Source organism: Hypomesus nipponensis, chromosome 15 (assembly GCF_054491055.1).
Source record: "Hypomesus nipponensis isolate SF chromosome 15, ASM5449105v1, whole genome shotgun sequence".
Classification (NCBI taxonomy): Eukaryota; Metazoa; Chordata; class Actinopteri; order Osmeriformes; family Osmeridae; genus Hypomesus; species Hypomesus nipponensis.
The window spans coordinates 8,779,651-8,798,468 of NC_140375.1; the positions used below are offsets into that span (position 1 = coordinate 8,779,651).

Here is an 18,818-nt window from a genome sequence, read left to right on the forward strand (position 1 = left end):
CCCCAATGTAGCCTACATCCGGTTAATTTCCGTTTGTTTTCCTTTTTCCTAGACTGGGTTGCGTTTCCCGATAACAATGGACTGCAGCAACGATCGAGCAAAAAACGAAACCATCTATATTTCTTACGTGCGTTTCCCGAACATGCTCGTAAATTTTCAAGAGACACTTTAGCTTCGATGGCTTTGGGAACGGCCCATAAACTAAGATTCGTCGTACGATGGATTCTATGATCAATGTAGGCTTGCGACGCCTCAGGAAAACGCAGCCCAGGTCCTTTATGTAAAACAGCTTTACGTGTTTAGTAATTGATGTGGTGTTAGAACTCCAGAACTGCCTGTTTCACAAACTTCTCTTTCTCTGACATCTAGGCAATACAGCCCTACTTGAAAATCTAACATGCTCACTCTTTTGTCAGACATTTCAAAACACAGACATATCTTGTATATTCAAGTTTTTTCAGTTTTTGCTTATTAACTTACATTTAATGTCGAGACAGATACAAATATTCACACAGTAGACCTACTTGGTGTTTTATTGACCAACTTATATTGTTTTATAATTAATATATGGGCTATTTTAATGATATACATAAACATCTCCATCTCAGAGCTGCTGTATCTTTCCAACAGGCTATACATCATGAGCTGGGAATATTTCAACAGGTAGATGTGGTTCACACTGACAAAATGAAACTTTGGTAACATGACATTGGATCCCATTCACCAATCTCACTGAGTTTAAAAGGTCAGTGGGTCCAGCACACCCTGCAATCTGATTAAGATAAATAAGTGTAAGTGCGTATCTTTCCCTTTTGGTTCTCTGACTTTTGGTGGAAACCTAACATGAAAATCAAACACTTGTGCTAGTGGTCACAAACACTAGTGGTCTCAAAATAAATATTGACAGTTCTACTGGTTAGTAGGTTCTAAGCTCTCTTTGCTGGATATATTGTTTGGAAACTAACAGCAACTTGCAACTAACAACTAACTTGAGGCATTGCTGTAAAACAATCGGTACCTGGATGTATCTAGAAGTCCAACTTTTGGAAGGCCATAGTTAGTGTCGTCAGACACGAAGCTGTGAAACAAGTCCATAGAGGTAGGAATTGGTCACTTGCAGTCAATGAATACAGCTTTAGTTCTTCATTAAGCCACCAGTAGTGGCCTTGGTATAGACACCATCGACAGTACAACTGTAGTACGATGGAAAGACAAGCAAACGTGAGCGATAGGAAAGGGGAATATGTCTGGATAAAGGAAGGAAACAGGAATGCTATTAAACACAGAGCCCTGGCTGAGTTGTTTGGGATGAGGAAGAAGAGAAAGGCAGATGAGGATTCAGCGGAGGGAAATATTGAGGCAAGGGGCCACTGGGGAAGTAAGGTGGAGTTTCTCCTGGCAGTAGCCGGAAATGTTGTAGGCCTGGGCAATGTATGGAGGTTCCCCTACCTTTGTTATAAAAATGGTGGAGGTGAGTGCCCAACATAATATGATGTAATACTTCACAAACAGGGTTAAAGATAGTCAGATGGTTAAAACTTTGATTTGTTCTTGTTACGGAAATTACTTAGGGCTGTAAAATCTACTGTCATCATTAATTGATCCTGTGTAATGTCACAGAGGGTTACGATTAATAAATGTGACAGATATGAGTTCACTGAGTCAAGATTCCAAATGAGATTTAATTCAGCTAAAATTATTATGTAATGCCATGGAATGGATGGTCAACTTCTGTTTGACTTCTTCTGTGTGGACAGGTGCCTTCCTCGTGCCGTACCTGCTGTTTGTGGTGACATGTGGCATGCCCTTGTTCCTGCTGGAGACAGCCATGGGCCAGTATACTCAGCAGGGGGGGATTACCTGCTGGAAGAGGCTGTGTCCACTGGCAGAGGGTGAGCACCTCTACATCACTGTCAATGTCCACAATGGAAGACTTAATCCAGACACTCTTTGCTTTACAAATACCTTGTGTCCTAGTTATTACACGGTAGTTTGAAGGACCACATTTCAGACATGAGTTCTAGGTTTTTTAGGCTTTAACATTTTATTAATTTATTTATATTGTTTCATTAGAAATTATCACATATAATTTGGATTTCTTTTGAAAATAGATTTTAAATCACCACAAGATATAAGCTAAGATCAAAGTATACTGTCAAAAGGAGCAGGACTAATAATTCCAATGCACTTGTTGCAAATTGTCAGATTTGCAGATTTGTCATCTACTTGGAACTTGAACTTGAAATGTAAAACTTAAACTACAAATACACACATAGTGAGAGATTTGTATTCAACCATACAGGCATGGGTGGTAACTTGTAACAATTTGCAGCATACAGCTGTATTGGAGAGCGCTTCTGTCTGTGAGTAGGTCAACAACTTCTAAGTCAGACTCCAGAAGTTTTTGTTCAGTCATTTATTAAATGTCATATTAAACAGATGCAATGAGTTTCATATTGGCGTTACAGTTCAGCTAGAGAAACCTTTCTGCCTGAGAATTTGTTCTCATTCTAGGGACACATGTCAACAAGAAATACTTCCAGAGTGTGAGGGCCAAACAGACTAAAGATTAGGTGGCACAAAGTATAATGACTTTGAAAAGGCAACCAGCTGTCAAGACTCAGATAAATTCCTTGCCGTTTTATTTTTAACTAAGCAAAGCCATGGATCTATCATTTTTTTGTACACATTGACAAATGTGCTACTGTAGTCTGCTAATCCAGAGATAAATAGAGTTAAGATATTACTACAAGTGAGGTCAATTGGATTCGTGTGTGAGTGTATAATGACACATTTATTTCTCAAAGATATAAACTTCTTTTAGTGTGAGAGCTGGTTTATTATTTATCTTGTTTCTTGACATCAAGCTTGTTTGATTTGATACTTTTTCTGTAGGAGGACTTAATAAAATAATAATAAAAATAAAATGTTTTTTCCAACATAGGAAGGAAGAAAATAGCCTAACATTAGACATCAGTTCGATTTTTCAGACACATACATTCACACAGAAAATACATCTTACAAAAATACAAGCTTTTGCTAATCTTTCCTAGGTATTGGCTATGCTGGCCAGCTGATTCTCTTGTATAGCTGTATGTGCTATATTATCATCCTGGCCTGGGCTCTTCTATACCTGCTCTTCTCCTTCAGTTCTCAGCTCCCCTGGGCCAGCTGTATCAACTACTGGAACACTGGTAAATGTGACAATGGTCAACCACTTAAACTCCTTGAAATGTCACTGTTTGTGAATGTGAGAACTGTCCATGAGAAAATATACCTTTATACATGTTTTGCTTGATTAACCTCCTCACACCATAATGTGCTGTTCTATAAGTGTGCTGTAGTTTTAAGATGATACATTTTCTACCCAAAAGTGTTATGGAAAACTGTCTACAAATCAAAATGGCCCCAATCTAAATGTAGGTTACCTGAAGGATCTATGCATCTGCTTTTATCGAAACAGATGACTGTGTGGATTTACGAAATATGTCCCTCAACTGGACGCATCAGGCCAACTCAACCTCTGCTGCCACAGAATTCTGGGAGTGAGTTGATCTAGAAGCATCTTCAACCAACCCAATATTATAATCTTCCTCTCATCTTATCCAAATGCGGCAGTACTTTCCCAAAAATAAGAACATTTTTTTTTGTCTTTGTTCAGGCGGCGTGTGCTGGCTATCTCTGGGGGAATAGAAGAGGTGGGCAGTATCCGATGGGATGTGACGCTGTGCCTTGTCGTTATGTGGGTTGTCTGCTACTTCTGTGTCTGGAAAGGGGTCAAGTCTACAGGCAAGGTTTGTGTGTGTATGTGTATCAAACTGGTTCAAAAGATTGAGTTACACTCACTCTGACAACTTCACTACCAGCATGATACAATTCATAATTTTCATCAGCAGGGATTAATAAACAAATTGGAAAACACTGGCTGGTATGTATCCTGTGATTGCATACTAACATCTCTCCAGGTGGTGTATTTCACAGCAACCTTCCCCTATGTGATGCTGTTGATCTTGCTGGTTCGTGGACTCACTCTGCCTGGTGCTCTACAGGGGGTTGTTTTCTACCTCTACCCCGAGCCCTCCCGGCTATCCGACCCTCAGGTATGTGGCAATTGGTGAACGACTTCCAGGTGCCAGGTCACATGATCAACACAAGGAACACCAACATCATAAAACATCACAGCAGGGAAGGCCTGTAAACAAACATTTGTTTTATTTGAGATTAAAACAACTTTTACAAACAAAATAATGAAAGTTGTCTTGAAGTTAAGATAGAAAGATCATATATTTGTATGCTGTGCCTTTACTGTAGGTGTGGATGGAGGCTGCTTCACAGGTCTTCTTCTCCTACAGTGTTGGGGTGGGCTCCTTAACTGTACTTGGCAGCTTCAACTCTTACAACAACAACTGCTACAAGTAAGTCCAAATGATGCTCAAAGTCAAGAGTCATGATGGTGGTAAAATTATTTTTGGAGGACGGAAGTTAAAACCAACTGATTGTTTGAGCAATTCAGAAAATATTGTTTGAGATGACTTGTGAGGTGACTTGTTTGAGAGACAACTTGAATGTTGTTTACATGTACATTTCTATTCAGGTTAAGTGGTAGTAAGTGATAGCTTTTTGTTTTCAGAGACTGCCTGTGGCTTTGCTTGCTGAACAGTTGTACCAGTATTGTGGCTGGCTTCGCAGTCTTCTCAGTCTTGGGCTTCATGGCTCATGAACAGGGCGCCCCTATTGAAAAAGTGGCAGAATCCGGTAAGACAGCAATACTTCAGTAAAGGAACCAATTGAAGGAACTCAAAAAACCATACAACGAGTAGATCAATTAAGTAGATATAAATCAAATGCTGGTAAATAATATTATTTTCTATTCCTTAATATTGGTTTCAGGGCCTGGCCTGGCATTTATAGCATATCCTCAGGCTATAGCCATGATGCCGCTGCCACAGCTATGGGCAGTCTGCTTTTTTATCATGATCATACTTCTAGGTGTGGATACACAGGTATGACTCACAAACATCCAGCACACTTCATTCTAAACATAATCAAACCATGATATGTTTAACACTGAGCGAGAACATCAAGAAAATGCGATCTCCATACTGTGGGCCTAGGTTAGCTACAGCATGGTCATTACTTCCTTCTCCTCTCAGTTTGTTGCCATGGAGGTAGTGATGACGTCAGTCACAGACGTGTTTCCCAAGATTTTGCGCAGGGCTGGACGCAGGGAGCTCTTCCTCCTCCTCTTCTGCCTCACCTGCTTCTTATTACAACTCATCATGGTCACAGAGGTGTGTGTTTGTAGAGAGAGAGCGCGATGGTGCTTTCAAGTTATTTTAAAGGCAACAGTGCAGAGCTGTTTTTAGCAGATATCCTGTAAATAAGGAGATCCCACTTAATAAGAACAAGAGGGATGTTGTTTTACTGTTGTGAGTATTTAAATACCTTGACCCTTGTTCTCAGGGGGGGATGTACGTGTTCCAGCTGTTTGACTACTACGCCTGTAATGGAACATGCCTGCTCTTTCTTTCTGTGTTTGAGTCTCTAGCTTTGGGATGGCTATTTGGTAAGTATCTGAGGTCAATGCAGCAGAATGAAAAAGGTGGTCATAGGCTTTTGATCATCTGCTTTGAAAAGCTGTGAAGAATGCATTTGTTCTGAGTGGAGTTTGAACTAAGTCGCAAAGAATTTGGTAATAAGTAAAGTTATAGTTATGGGATGTATGGATGGTTAAAACTCAGTGTTAAAGCACTTGACCGCATGTTAAAGATGTTGCAATTTCACATTTCCCCTTGTACTTCATTTCGGATACATAGGGGAAATTAACCATGTACAGGTTTGCCAAATTACAAGGAAAACAAGGTATCAAATGCCATGACATTGCTGTCTGCCTGTACATTCCACAAATAACTAACTGACAGACTTACCAGGGGCAGAACAGATGTGTGATATTATCAAAAACATGACAGGAGTGAGACCTAACATCGTCTTCAAGCACTGCTGGCTCTATCTCACCCCACTGGTCTCACTAGTAAGTACATTTTGTAGCTTCAATTGGAAATAATGCAAACATTTAATAATTACTGTTCATATAAATAATAATGAAACATTTAAAGACATAATGTGACATTTATTGGTTTGAACATTTAAAGTTTACTTAAGCAAAATAAAGTTTAACATACCACCACCAAGTTCACCACAGCCCCACAAGGAGTCAGGAAAGGAATTACATCAGTAGGTGACAGCAACATGACACAAAGAACCTGTTGCGTTGGATCAAAGCATACATGCTGACGTCTCCCAGGTGTCATTCATCTGCTCTTTGGTGGAGTACCAGCCCCTGACCTTCAACCGCTGGTATGTGTACCCGGCCTGGGTATATGTGACTGGCTGGCTGCTAGCCCTCTCCTCCATCTTGCTAGTGCCTGGATGGGCTCTGTTCCGGCTTGGGACTGGCCCTGGGTCCCTCCGAGAGGTAGGAAACAGGAGGGGCATACTCTGGGGAACTCGAGGTTTGTTGCCATGGTTATTTGGTGATTGCTGGTTTACAGGCAAGGTCTATGTAAATAAGCTTGTATTTTCATTCTCAGGAAATAGCAGTGAGCAAAGGACAACTTGCTCAGTTATACTCAAAAACTCAGTTTTGTGTGCATGCTGCATGTCGTAGAACCATTCAGTTAGCCTGAATGAAATGTTTTCATAATGATAAGACTAATTATTTTGATAAGAACAATGACAACAACACAATACATGGTGATCATTCTCACTTTTACACCCCAGCGTTTCTTTCACCTGTGTCAACCTGACCATGACCTCCCAGTGACCTGGAAGAAGAAGGCTGAGCTCAAGAAAAGGACTCTCAGAGCTGAGAAGGGCATCTTTATTGGAAGCACGGACATTTGAAGTTCACAAGCAATTATCAGAACTGATGATAAAATTACAATTTATCTTGACTGACTATACTACAGTTTCTTAATTGATTGTATCTGTCACTCTGTCCACCAAGGCTTACAAAATGAATTCTTAGCTAATACGTCACATAATGTTTTCTACCTGGCAGTCTCCCCCTGCAGTTTCCTTGGCAGCATAGGAAGTCACATTCTCATTCTTTAATTTGTAAGCTCAAATTAAATATTATTTACGGGGAACATCTGAGCCATCTCATTTGTCTAACAGATTTGTTCATGTAAATAAACACAGCAACATTTATACAACTAATCAATAGGTGTATTAAATACAATATCATCATCTACATTAATGTTTGCACATAGATAACACATTTTTTGTTTTTATTTGTTTGAGAGAAAAAAAGACTGTAATAGCAAAATAATACTTGGTTGACCATAGCTGCTTTATTATCTGTTGAAGTCATGTAGAATTATGAGCATTGGCAGAGCTATACCTTAGACGTATATCAAAGCTCATAAAAACATGAGAAAGACAATCTCGTAAGATAATACTTAAATCAAATCTACAAACACAAGTATGTTATGCCACTAGGACCTCTCCTCACTCTGAGCTGTGTTTGATTAAGCAGCCAGTAGCCTGTGGATTGTGGTCTTTAAGCATCAACGAGAATTGATTTATTACAATATACAATCAATTTGACGTAGTTGAACTGAGTCTGTTGAAGTAAACTGTTGTTCTGTTTTTTATTAAGTGCATTTTTAAGATATTGCCTTAAAAGTCATACTATGAAGTTAGATGGGAAATAGTTATACTTTTAAATTAATGCACATTGTCTCCCAATCTGGCTCTAAATTTCCACTCTCACATTTTATGATAAACAATATTTCAAAGTAAAAAATTCAGATGCAGTATTACAGGTCATGAATTGAGAAAAGGCAACAAGAAACTGCTAAACGTCACCAAATACGGCTAAGGCTAGAACTTTTTTGTCCGTTCCCTGACTAAAGCAGAAATATACAGCTTGAAACTTGTGCAGTCTATCAGTTTCCAAGTTAAAAATATTCAAATGTCATCAAACCTTTCCTTTTTCCTTCCTTGTGAGCTTCAGGTTTTTCAAGCAGACCAAAACAACCCTGTAACTAGTTGTCCTGTGGAGGTGTCAAGTGGAAGGGGTGGGGATAACAAGCATTTTTAGGACCGTCATACCAACAGGAGCCTGTTTTAACTTTAACAAAGAATATTGAATACAAATTTGAGAACATCAATTCAAATATCGGAGCACCAAAAATGAATCTCCTTCCATGGGCTCCTCCTCTAACAGCGACTGGACTAAGAAAAATATTAAGAAAAAGTCATCCATATGCATTATGAAGACAGTATTTTATTTCCAAGGGTCTTTTCAACAAAAGTGGTGTAAATGCTATGCCCTCTCCCTGGGCATACCCTAGAAAACACCCCAATTAGTGGAGCTGTCTGGGGGGATGAAGGTGAAGTTCTCTGAGGGTGTGGCACTGGGTTTGTACTCATTTCCCTGCTCAGAGTGAGGAAGGGCAGCTGTCCCATTGAGAATACCATTTTGTGACAGTGGATAGTTCTGGGATGGCTCTTGCGCTGAGACGATAGGAGGCGACGATTGTGCATGAGAACCATTGAGGGTGGTGTTGACCCCAACTGTACCTCTGCTGTCAGGATCAATGGCATTTACTGGATAATGAAGTGCTTCCACTTTGTCCAGGCACTTGAGAGTGGGGTAGACACCTGACTCTTCCATAGTCTGGTGCAGGCATTCCAAGGTGAAGCCTCCTCTGCCGCTGGCAGCCTGATACAGCAGCTGAGTGTGTTGACGCAGCTGGGCGACGTCTCGTTCGGTGGCTTTGCTTTGGTTCAGCAGGTCCTTGCTGCGTAGGGTGATGTCCAAAAGGCCTGATTGGCTTAGGATCTCCAGTGTGTTGTGGAACCGGCGATGGTGTGCATTTAAGACGCCATTGTGGGACCCCCTAGTGGCTGAGAGTGGTGAAGAACTGTTGGAGGACGAGGAAATAGTGGAGAGTTCCGAACTGGAGACAAAGGGGCAGCCCCGGCTTGAAGAGACTGTGGAGGGGCTGGAGGGAGGGTAAGCAATAGTTTGTGACTGCAAACTTTGGACTCTGGAATCAGACTGCTTGTGTGGGTGGTGCTTCGGCAATTGCAAGTCAATGGTGGTGGTGGACACCTCGTCTCTCTTATCATCTGTACATATCCTCTTGCTCAGGCTCTGACCCTCCCTATCAGTCACTTTCCCCAGGCCGGCTGGGAGCTTGTCGTGGAGCTTCTTGCTAGGGTGCGGAGCGATGCGAGTGTAAGAGTTCAGGATGGGCAAGAACGTGCCTTTGGTTTTCTCATTGGTCCTGCGAGACGGAGGCTTGCGGAGTTTAGTTGAGGACTGCGAAGGCAAAGACATGCTGGGCTGCTGCAGGAGGATCACATGGGTGGGGCCGTAGGAATTGGCTCCTCCTGTGTTGCTCCATGTCAGCTGACTCTGGATGAGGTGATCACTGCCATGAACTGGTTCAGGCTGGGAGTAAAAAGTGATAGAGAGGGGAATACAGAGAAGAAACTATGAAAAATGCAATATGGGAAACAGTTTCTATATAAAACTTGTACTGAGCATGGAAATCTTGAAAATAATATCTTATGACCATTTATCTACTTGATTTGAGTAGAGACACTCCACTGTTCTTACTGTTCCACCTACTACAACCGTCAGGAAAATGTCAACCGGTAGTTCAAAAAATCGTGAGAAACTTCAATGAAATAAAAAGGTCAGGTCCTATGGTGCAGTCTACAACATTGCTCAAAAGCTGTCAGTCTGACCTTCTCCTGACGTTTGTCACACATCCCACTCTCATTTTGTGAATAATTCACCATGTGCTTTCTTCTCCCTCCCTCTCACTCTGACTGCTTCTCACCTATCATCTTCAGCCTCCACTGCTACTTTCATTTCAACACACCCTTTCTTCCAATTTCCTATGGTTTTTATACATCCTTGTGAGCCTCCGGTTTGTGATTCTCCACATCTGTTTTCTTTAACTCTGCTGAATGTGGCCATTCTTAAATTAACTGTACACTGATTACAGGCTTTTCAAGACCACCCTAAGCCAACAAAATGTACACTGTACAGATCAAAAATGTTGAGAAGTAAACAGTGCTAGTATAATAATGCATCAATATTTGCAACCAGAACAAATAATAAGGTTTCTACTAATACTTCCATCAGTTTTTCTCATATAATTTACAATTTAAATAATACTTTGATGTGATATCTTCTGGGACTCAAGAGTACTGGGATTAAATATATCCTTGTGTTCTTGTTTTGTCAGACAATTTAATCTTCCACCCTGTTGCTTACCTTTTTTAACACAACATTCTTAAGGACGTAGACGGGGGTGAGCTCATTGGTTCCCTGGCTCTGCATGGTGCTGCCCTGGTGGAGGGGCTTGACAGTCTCCTGGCCCTGCAGAGTGTCCATGCCCTGAGGTTCACTCACACTGCTGCACTGGTCATCCCCCTCCATTTGTTGCCAGTCAGACCCATTATCTGGGGGTTAAGAGGAACACAGTTTTGACAGCAACTGACTATTGGACGTGTCATATGTATGTGTGAGGCTATTTTGGCAAAGGATTTCGCAAACACTTAACATTCTGTGAGTAATGAATGTACCACAGGGATGGCATGTGTGTGTGTGTGTGTTTGACCGAGTATGAGTAAGAAGGTGACAGTTGCATATGTATTTCTCCCACTTACCAGAATATCCAGAATCTTTTTCTGAGCTGCAGCGTAATTCTTGTCGGTTGGACCGGTCCGTGTCTGCAGGGCCCTGTGATGCTAAAGGTGTTGCCTTAGAAGTCTTGCTGGATGAGTGAGGTGCCATTTCACTCAGGCAAGAATGCTCATTAGGCATACTGGCTGTTGGGATCCAAGAATAAAGAAGAAGTTAAAATTTGAAGAGAATGTTAATGAATCATAACTTATACTTAAAAAATATGAAGAGATACATAGGAATTAATAACTGTGTGTGATTAGTATTCCTGACATTTTCAGATTCTTAAGTGTTGTATTTCAGGTTTTTTCATCAATACTACCAGTCTGAATGAATTGAAACTGAGATTTACATTTTCCATTTAGTCTTTTTTTGAGTCATTTTTTAGCAGACGCTCTTATCCAGAGCGAGATATAAATAGTGTAGAAAACACCTTAGTGTTTAGTCCCTGACTAATTCTTATGAGGTCGAACAACTAAATATTGACTCATTCAGAATGACTTCTCATTGAATATTACACGTCCTATAATGTAATGTGTGCTTATCTAGGAGAGATACAATGCATCGATCTACTGTACATTTTGTTTGACCAAAGGACATGGTATGTAGCTGTTCTGCTGTGGGAGAGTGTACCTACAGCTTTCGCTCCTCCTCTACATGTGCTCTCAACTTAGCTCCTCCTCCAACCATCTTTTCCATGCATCTCTCACAACTCACTCTGACCAGTTCTTTTTTTTTTTTTTACTTATTCATAACATCATAGATGTTGTGTGTGAAGTGGTTTACACAAACAGGAACACACTTTCGACAAACCTTTCTACTTTCTCTATGCCACAATATAATTCTCAAACACAGCGTTGGAAATTGAATTGAAATGAATTGGAAAGTACATTTTACTGGTATGTTAGGCCACCAAACATATTCAAAATACCAGTGCAATGACTTACTTCTGTTCAAATTGTATAACATTTAGAAATGCTCAATCACAAATAATGTATGTGAGAAACGGTTTTGACTCTCACGTGGTCAGACTGCTGTCTGTCGGGTTGACATGGGTTATTCTCACACCGCACTACAAGGTTGTGAGACAGATGTTGACGTCTAGGTTGACGTCAACTCAGTGACCCCTTGGGAGTTTGACTGGCAACCCACCATTACACTACGCCTATTTTAGTGTCTTTCTTGGCAACAGCATTTGAGATAAACATACATTTTCCAGCACAGAAATTATAATTTTAATAAGGATAAAACTGAGAGGACTATCACGCGCTGTAACAAAAGTCCAGCACACAAAATACCTTATTGCCATGTGAAATGTATTTACTAGTTATTTTATAAAGAAATTGTGTTTTCAATCCAACTCATTATACACTGGCAGATACAAGAGCGATACAATGTTAATTTGCCTGTTGTCTGACAGATTTTAATACATTAATGCCCCAAATCAAATTGCCCCTCTAGGATTTAAAGTTTGTATTGATTGTATTGTAAGGAACTGCATAATGATGTACGAAGTTCAGCTCTTCTGGTTCTACCCATTGGCACTTATTTGCGTTGCTTGCACAACGTATGCTTCATGTTTTGGCTACCCGAAATGTTTTGGGGCTATCCGGTTGTTTATGATCATTGACCTTGTAAGTCGCTTTGGATAAAAACGTCTGTAAATGAATAAATGTAAATGCAATGAGACTTCCGCAGGGACTCTGGCACGTATTTATTATCTTTCATATTCAGTCTACTGTATCTAAACGTTGAAGAGATAAAAAAAAACTGTAGAACAACGAAACATGTTTTGAGCTCTTCTGCTGATTTGTATTTAATTTTTACGTTGAGGCTATTTTTGCCTTTAGTTAATTTCTATGTAACCAGAGACAAACGTGCAGCACTAGGCAACTCGTGCGCTGTCAAACCCCTCCCCTAATTTCACTGTTACATAAACGTATCAAGATACTCTTCCTCAGGCTCTGATGCATGGGCTCGTAAACAAGCTGACAGCCAAATAAGTAACAAAGAAATAGAATATACGATTTGTCTAAAATGGTACAGAGTTAAGACAAACAGCGAACGAAAGATCAATGCCATTTTGTAAACAGTATTGATGTAGCCTAACTGACAGCTTACCTTCAATAGAAATTTCACCAACTTTCAAAACAAGTTCTGGTTCAATGGCCGTCAATGGCACAGTGGTCACTCCATGGTTTAATGCATCTAAGATCCCTTTTCCATTTATCTGGATGTTCACCACTCGCTTTCCAAATGTATTCGCATTTCAGTGAGAAAAACCTGGTGCAGTTCACTGGGCAAGGAAACAGCTGTACGAATATGAATCATACTGATGCTGTGCCTCCCTATAAAAAGAATGACATGAATTGTTTCCGATAAGATCGTGAAATACTCCTTGTCCAGCCCCAAACCGAGAGCACAACGCCAATTTGTCCAATCCTGAGTGAGGGCACGTGTAGGGGGAGGGACCGCATGGCTTCGGCATGGGAACCGGTTTAAAGAGAGAATAGAACGCAACCAAATAAAGTTAGTAGACAAATAAAGATCCAGCTATACCTTTAAAATATATAGTAGGCTATGTCGTAACGGCATAAACACAAGATACAATATTTAGCCACAAGTCAAATAGTGCCTGTGCCATTCAACCACGAGTACGAAATGGGCATAAAGGAACGAAATATAACTTGTTACATTTCAATCCGTATTTGGAAGCAATTTGACATTATATACATAACTGTAACGTTTTTTTTTTTTTTTTTTTTTTTACTGCAACCTTTGTCAGTCAGCTGTCATTCTCCCAACATTGGGAAAACGTTTCCAGAGCATTTCGACCAATCAACGGCGCGAGCGCATGTGAGCGGGCCGACTCAAGGGAGGGGTCTAAGCAACAAAAAAAAAATGCAGCAGCGAAAGCGCTCATGCAGAGAATGAAAACCTGGCATGCATTGCCAGTCGTCGATAAGTGTTAAACTACCTAAACACTTCAATGACAAGGTGCTTCCAATCATATAACAGATGGCCATGGCACCATTTAATTGTTCTTGTGCAATTTAATAGGCAAGAAACATCACAAAACGTTTAGCAGCATACATTAACTTTTTATTTTTACATTAAAAATATAGATTACTTTTACATAGAGAGCGCTCACATTTAAATGACAAGGGTAAAAAATGACAACCAACCCCATCCATAACAATCAACTGCCTAATAAGAACATACTGAGATTGCATCTGTATTACCAGCCAGCCAAGCTTAGGTGCCCTGTCCAGCCAATCACAGTTTGACTAAACAGCCCCCATTTTTTCCTCACTCCCTTCGCAGAGCCTCAGGGATCCTTATGTACTCCTGCATCAACAAGCCAGGAAAAAGTTCATTATGAAAGGGTTTTAATGGCTTGAAAAAGTCCTGACACTTAAGTCTTATCCCTCAGCCAACCTTTCTCCCTTAAAGAACAGCAGGCGTCAGGCATGTTCAGAGAGCAGCCCCAGCAGACTGGGGTCACTCTGCAGAGCAGGGTGGTTGCTGACATGCATGGTCTCTGCAGTGGAGAATTTGATGAAGGTGGCACGCGTTTCTCTGCTTTGGGCCCGGGCTGCAGCCCTTGCTTGGATGTGCATGATCTTCAGGAGGGTGGTCTCACTTGGGGAAAAGAGGGAAGGGTCCAAGTAATTGGACAAAATCATTCAACTCGCAGGATAGGTAAACGTCAACAACAACCTCTGAAGGGGACAAAAACCCACAACATATCAATGGGGGAAAGAAATGATGTATTTTGTGTTTAAGTGTTAACTAACCAAAGCATTTCTGGATTTTTCTGACTTGACTGTCATCAGGTGTGCTCATTTAAGACTCATCACTCAAACCCTTACACACCTGCCCATGTTTATACTGGAGGCAATGCACCAGGCAGTCTCTCCTTCTGGGGTGGGGGGTTCTTGCAGTACCCTGCGGGCTAGACAGAGGGAAGCACCTGCCAACTGGGCAGGCAGGAACACCACGCACTGGCCCTCCAACAGAGAGAGCTCCAGCAGGTAACGGGCCATGCAAACCACCTAGGATAAGACGTACAGAGTGTCAAATTCAAGTTCAGATTTATTATTATTCTCATGTTATCTGCAAGATGACTCACCTTGGCGCAACAGCGGGCAACAGAGGCTGTGAGTAGGAGGAAGTGCAGAGGGGGGCAGTGAGACAGGTCAAACTTGAGCTCACAGAGGACACGACGTTCCATACGTAGCAGCTGTCGCTTGGTGTAGCTGTTCTCCATGAGGTAACACAGCTCTGACACCTGAAGAGGTGAACACCCAACAGCTGGATGAACTGGGACTAGGCTTAGTTGGAGGATACAAATCGACATCTAAATGGTATACAACATCCTTTCGTCATCCACTGCAGCCAATAGCATTTTAGACGAGGACACAGGTTGACGTCTTAATGATTAAGAAAAACAGGCTTCAAAACAACTTTCATTCTACCAAGGATAGTACGAAGAATCATTCTCCAGCATAGAGAAACTAGACCCATGAGCACCCATCACAATGTAGAAAAAGTAGTTAACAAATTCAAATGGTCTTCCATAAAGTACCTCAGGTAGAAGACTCTCCTCCTTCTTGCCTGCTAGGAAGAGGCAGACCAGACCCAAGAGCTGCAGGTTGGAAGTGGATACCTTCATCTGGCGGAGGGCACGGTTGAGAAGGTGTATGGATAGGTAGAGGGTCTCCTCTGAGAAATGGAACACGTCCTGGACAGACCGGAGAACGAAAACATCCTGACTCTTGTAAGAGCACTGTAACATAAGGCAAGGAAGCCACTCTAGCTTTTTCAAACGTCGTTCCGTCTTCAAACAGGGCAGCTTACTTTTAGTTTCACAAAATTAGTGATCTAGTGTAAGACATCAAGTTGACATATATAGCTGCCTACCACAGTAACGCCACATTTTCCTTTATAAAGCGAAAAGCAGACCACTCACATGCACCTGGATGAGCCAATCTACCAGGATGGCACGGGTGTTGTCCGTGAAAGGTTGGGGGAGGTCTGCGCTGGGGAATGTGTAGCGCAGTTGACTTCGCTGGAAATGGACAGTAAAGACTTAATGAGAACACTTTTACACCCCCCCCCCCCCCCAAATATCCAGCTGGGTCACAATAGGAAATTCTTGCAATACTCCAAAGTGCACAAATTAGTACCTTTTCCTCACCTCTCGATTAAAATCAGTGGCAATGCTATTGCTTTGAAAATGATGACCAGTGACGTCTCATCTTTAACCGACTGCCATATAGATCAGCTTCAAAAGGAGCTACTGTGCAGACTTGGCATGGGTTACACCTGCTTACCATCATGTCAGAAAAGATGTCCCAGGCATAGGACTTGTCATAGATAAGGCCCAACTTCACCATGGCCTGCTCAATCTCACAGCGTAGCAGCCCAGGAACCAGTGCTCGCAGGCTGTGAAGGCCCTGGAGGCCATGCAGGTACACCAGCACAGCCTCCTCGGCACACCCATCTGAGACAAACAGACAGAGCCTTCCATTACCATTCGTATTTTGTGTGTGAAATCTATACAAATGAGGACTTCACATACCGACAAAATCATTAAGATAAATCTGATAACCAATCTCGCCAACCATGTACTGGAAAACACATGCAGGGGATGAGGATTAACCTGAGCGACTGAGGCTGTCATCCTCATGATAGCCTATGATGATGCCATCGTCTGTCGACACAGGTAACCTTTTTGCCTGAAGACCACACACAAAGCAAATTGATACAACATAAAAAAAGACTTCAATCAACAGCAAACCATCAAAACACATGGACTCCATTACACATAAGCACACGTGAGAAGATCTGTATGTAAGCCATCACAGCTTGAATCAACTGACAGTGGGGGAGGAAATGGAAGGGGGAGAAAGACAGACGAAGGCAGAAGTTGAGGGGGCGTACCCATCTGTGCTGTGGCTCACTCTTACAGTGGGACCCCCTGGGCTCCTCTCCTTCCTGCTGCTGGCGCTGTTGGCAGCGTTGTTTGGGTGGACATGCATTGGCCCAAGTTCTCAGTGGGGCACGCCTCTCCTCCGCCTGAAAATAGGACAGTAAACATCGAACCAGACATAACAGAAATCAATTCCTAATCAAGCCAAATGGCTCCAGCTTACTTCCTTCGATGTTGTTGGAAATAAGAACATAACTTAGCATCATGTCCAAGCTCTACAACAAAATGAAATTAGATACAGTAACTTTGTCAACAATGATCCTGTTATGCATGGTTTGAACCTATAAGAAGACTTTAAATTGACTAAAACAGCGTGCGATTTAAACTGGTGGAAGGCCAACACCTGCAGGCGTTTTCAAGTTCAGGCTTTGAAAACGTCTTGGTAATGCATGCCAGCTTCAAAACAACTCACCTTCTTGTGTAAGTCCAACAGAAGCATCGTATCGCAGAATGTTTGAAGCCGGAGACGGCTAGTTTACCAGACAGGCTCTGCAGCTACTTATCCACGAGGAACGACGGCTCTAGAGATTTGAGAAGTCGCCATTCGTGTTTTAATGTCAGCTAATAAACACACGTGGTTGACTAATTGGGGTGTGGGAAAAATGCATTAAAAGTGGCTAACCAAACGGAGGGACAGAAATGAGATACATATCTCCACCAAAACTTCAGAACGCCCTCTTATTCTTAAAGTTAGGCCTACTTAGCCTTCTGACACCATGGACACAATTTTTGTCCACTCTAGCGTACAATATTTGGGGTTGGTAACTTTGGTTTAATCACGCGTGGGGGTTTGATCATGTTAACAATTCTCATTTCAAAAGCTCACATTATTTTCTGAAAAAGATACGCATGTCAACGTATAAATGTACTATAATTTTAAGCAATCGATATGCTGAATGTTTTCCTTTTTTTTTTTTTTTTTTTACAGAATATGTCTGTTGTGAACTACGAGAAAGGATAAACGTTTTGTTTCACCAGCTCAATGCAGTGTACATGGTTCACATTGAGGCAAATATAAGGTTAAAAACGGAACCATGGAAGAGTCAGGCATAGTCAAAATCAAAGTAACAGAGGCAGCGATTAAGCCAAAAGCACAAATTGACAGCTCAGAGGAAGAGGGCGTCAATCTGTGGCGGACTCGGGCTGTTCAAGGGCAAGGGCGAAAAAATGTAAAGGGCACCAACTGCACAACATGGGCCCCACCGGCGTAACAATGGGAATACGTATTTTATTTTTGTTGTACCATCGTTGGCAACAAGTTACTTTGTATTTTACTATCAAATACAGTTAACCTAACCAAAGGGGTAACTTATCGACAAAAAACACCTTTTGGAGCACTGTCATCCTTTTCCATTGGAAGGAAGGGCACCCATCAAGTTTAAACCATTGTAAGGGCACCTTATAGGGCACTGCATCATGTTTTCTCCACTGGAAGGGCACTTGTTAAGACATTTTATCAAATTGCTTTCCTCTAGAGCAGGGGTAGGCAACCCTGGTCCTCGAGAGCCGCTGTCCTGCATGTTTTAGATGTTTCCCTGCTCCAGCACACCTGATTCAAATGAATGGGTCGTTATCAAGCTCTGTGGAAGCCGGGTAATGACCATTCATTTGAATCAGGTGTGCTGGAGCAGAGAAACATCTAAAACATGCAGGACAGCGGCTCTCTAGGACCAGGGTTGCCTACCCCTGCTCTAGAGGGCACATCATAATTTATTACATGAAGAGGCACCCTAGAGGACACTCAACCAATGTTACCATGTAAATAGCAGCCAATAAGGCGCTTGTTCTAGTTTTTGCCACAGGAGGGCACTTTAGAAACACCTTTTCAACCATGGGAGCACCAGGGGGTGCTGTCAATACAAATCTGTATGACCTTCAGGTGTCAACAGGATACAAAACAGATCAACAAATAACCACAATAGAGAATAAGTTTAATTCAGTAAAACTCTTTACTGGCGCAAAGTCATTGCAAATATTATAGGCTACAATACATACTGTAGCAGGCATAACCTGCTACTTAGTAAAGTCTTGCAGGAGGCTGAAACTGTCTACCAGGACAGCCTTCCCCCCAGGAGCCCATTCATCATCTTTCTACTCAACAGCAAGTTTTTCTTG

The 18,818-nt window shown here is 41.7% G+C and overlaps 3 protein-coding genes across 9 annotated transcripts; 1 reads left to right on the forward strand and 2 right to left on the reverse strand.

The window, feature by feature from the left end:
* Positions 1 to 48: 48 nt before the first annotated feature.
* On the forward strand, positions 49 to 7,195 carry LOC146257366 (sodium- and chloride-dependent GABA transporter 2-like). 5 transcript variants are annotated; one of them, XM_084675102.1, is made up of 15 exons: positions 49 to 271; positions 631 to 1,099; positions 1,758 to 1,892; positions 3,054 to 3,194; positions 3,464 to 3,545; positions 3,662 to 3,794; positions 3,966 to 4,100; positions 4,312 to 4,415; positions 4,631 to 4,755; positions 4,891 to 5,003; positions 5,154 to 5,291; positions 5,464 to 5,566; positions 5,931 to 6,031; positions 6,305 to 6,475; positions 6,781 to 7,195. In XM_084675102.1, exons 3-15 carry the CDS (start codon positions 1,802 to 1,804, stop codon positions 6,901 to 6,903), a joined length of 1,560 nt encoding a protein of 519 aa, XP_084531228.1. In that variant the 5' UTR covers positions 49 to 271; positions 631 to 1,099; positions 1,758 to 1,801; the 3' UTR covers positions 6,904 to 7,195. The 5 variants fall into 5 exon arrangements, with proteins under 5 accessions (XP_084531228.1, XP_084531227.1, XP_084531229.1 ...); XM_084675101.1 differs by having other exon boundaries at positions 631 to 745; XM_084675103.1 differs by having other exon boundaries at positions 49 to 236; positions 631 to 745.
* A 1,075-nt stretch (positions 7,196 to 8,270) lies between these two features.
* LOC146257367 (CLOCK-interacting pacemaker) lies at positions 8,271 to 13,077 on the reverse strand. The gene is made up of 4 exons (XM_084675104.1): positions 12,830 to 13,077; positions 10,693 to 10,854; positions 10,298 to 10,485; positions 8,271 to 9,463 (listed from the first exon to the last, which is right to left on the reverse strand). The coding sequence occupies exons 2-4, from the start codon at positions 10,847 to 10,849 to the stop codon at positions 8,354 to 8,356; spliced, it is 1,455 nt and encodes a 484-aa protein (XP_084531230.1). The 5' UTR covers positions 10,850 to 10,854; positions 12,830 to 13,077; the 3' UTR covers positions 8,271 to 8,353.
* Positions 13,078 to 13,788: 711 nt separating this feature from the next.
* On the reverse strand, positions 13,789 to 17,443 carry ccnp (cyclin P). 3 transcript variants are annotated; one of them, XM_084675107.1, is made up of 10 exons: positions 17,116 to 17,443; positions 16,655 to 16,789; positions 16,374 to 16,449; positions 16,045 to 16,214; positions 15,681 to 15,779; positions 15,297 to 15,497; positions 14,841 to 14,999; positions 14,585 to 14,763; positions 14,147 to 14,350; positions 13,789 to 14,056 (listed from the first exon to the last, which is right to left on the reverse strand). In XM_084675107.1, the coding sequence occupies exons 1-9, from the start codon at positions 17,140 to 17,142 to the stop codon at positions 14,173 to 14,175; spliced, it is 1,224 nt and encodes a 407-aa protein (XP_084531233.1). In that variant the 5' UTR covers positions 17,143 to 17,443; the 3' UTR covers positions 13,789 to 14,056; positions 14,147 to 14,172. The 3 variants fall into 3 exon arrangements, with proteins under 3 accessions (XP_084531233.1, XP_084531232.1, XP_084531234.1); XM_084675106.1 differs by having other exon boundaries at positions 13,789 to 14,350; positions 17,116 to 17,442; XM_084675108.1 differs by having other exon boundaries at positions 13,789 to 14,350; positions 15,297 to 15,452; positions 17,116 to 17,438.
* Between the last annotated feature and the right edge of the window lie 1,375 nt (positions 17,444 to 18,818).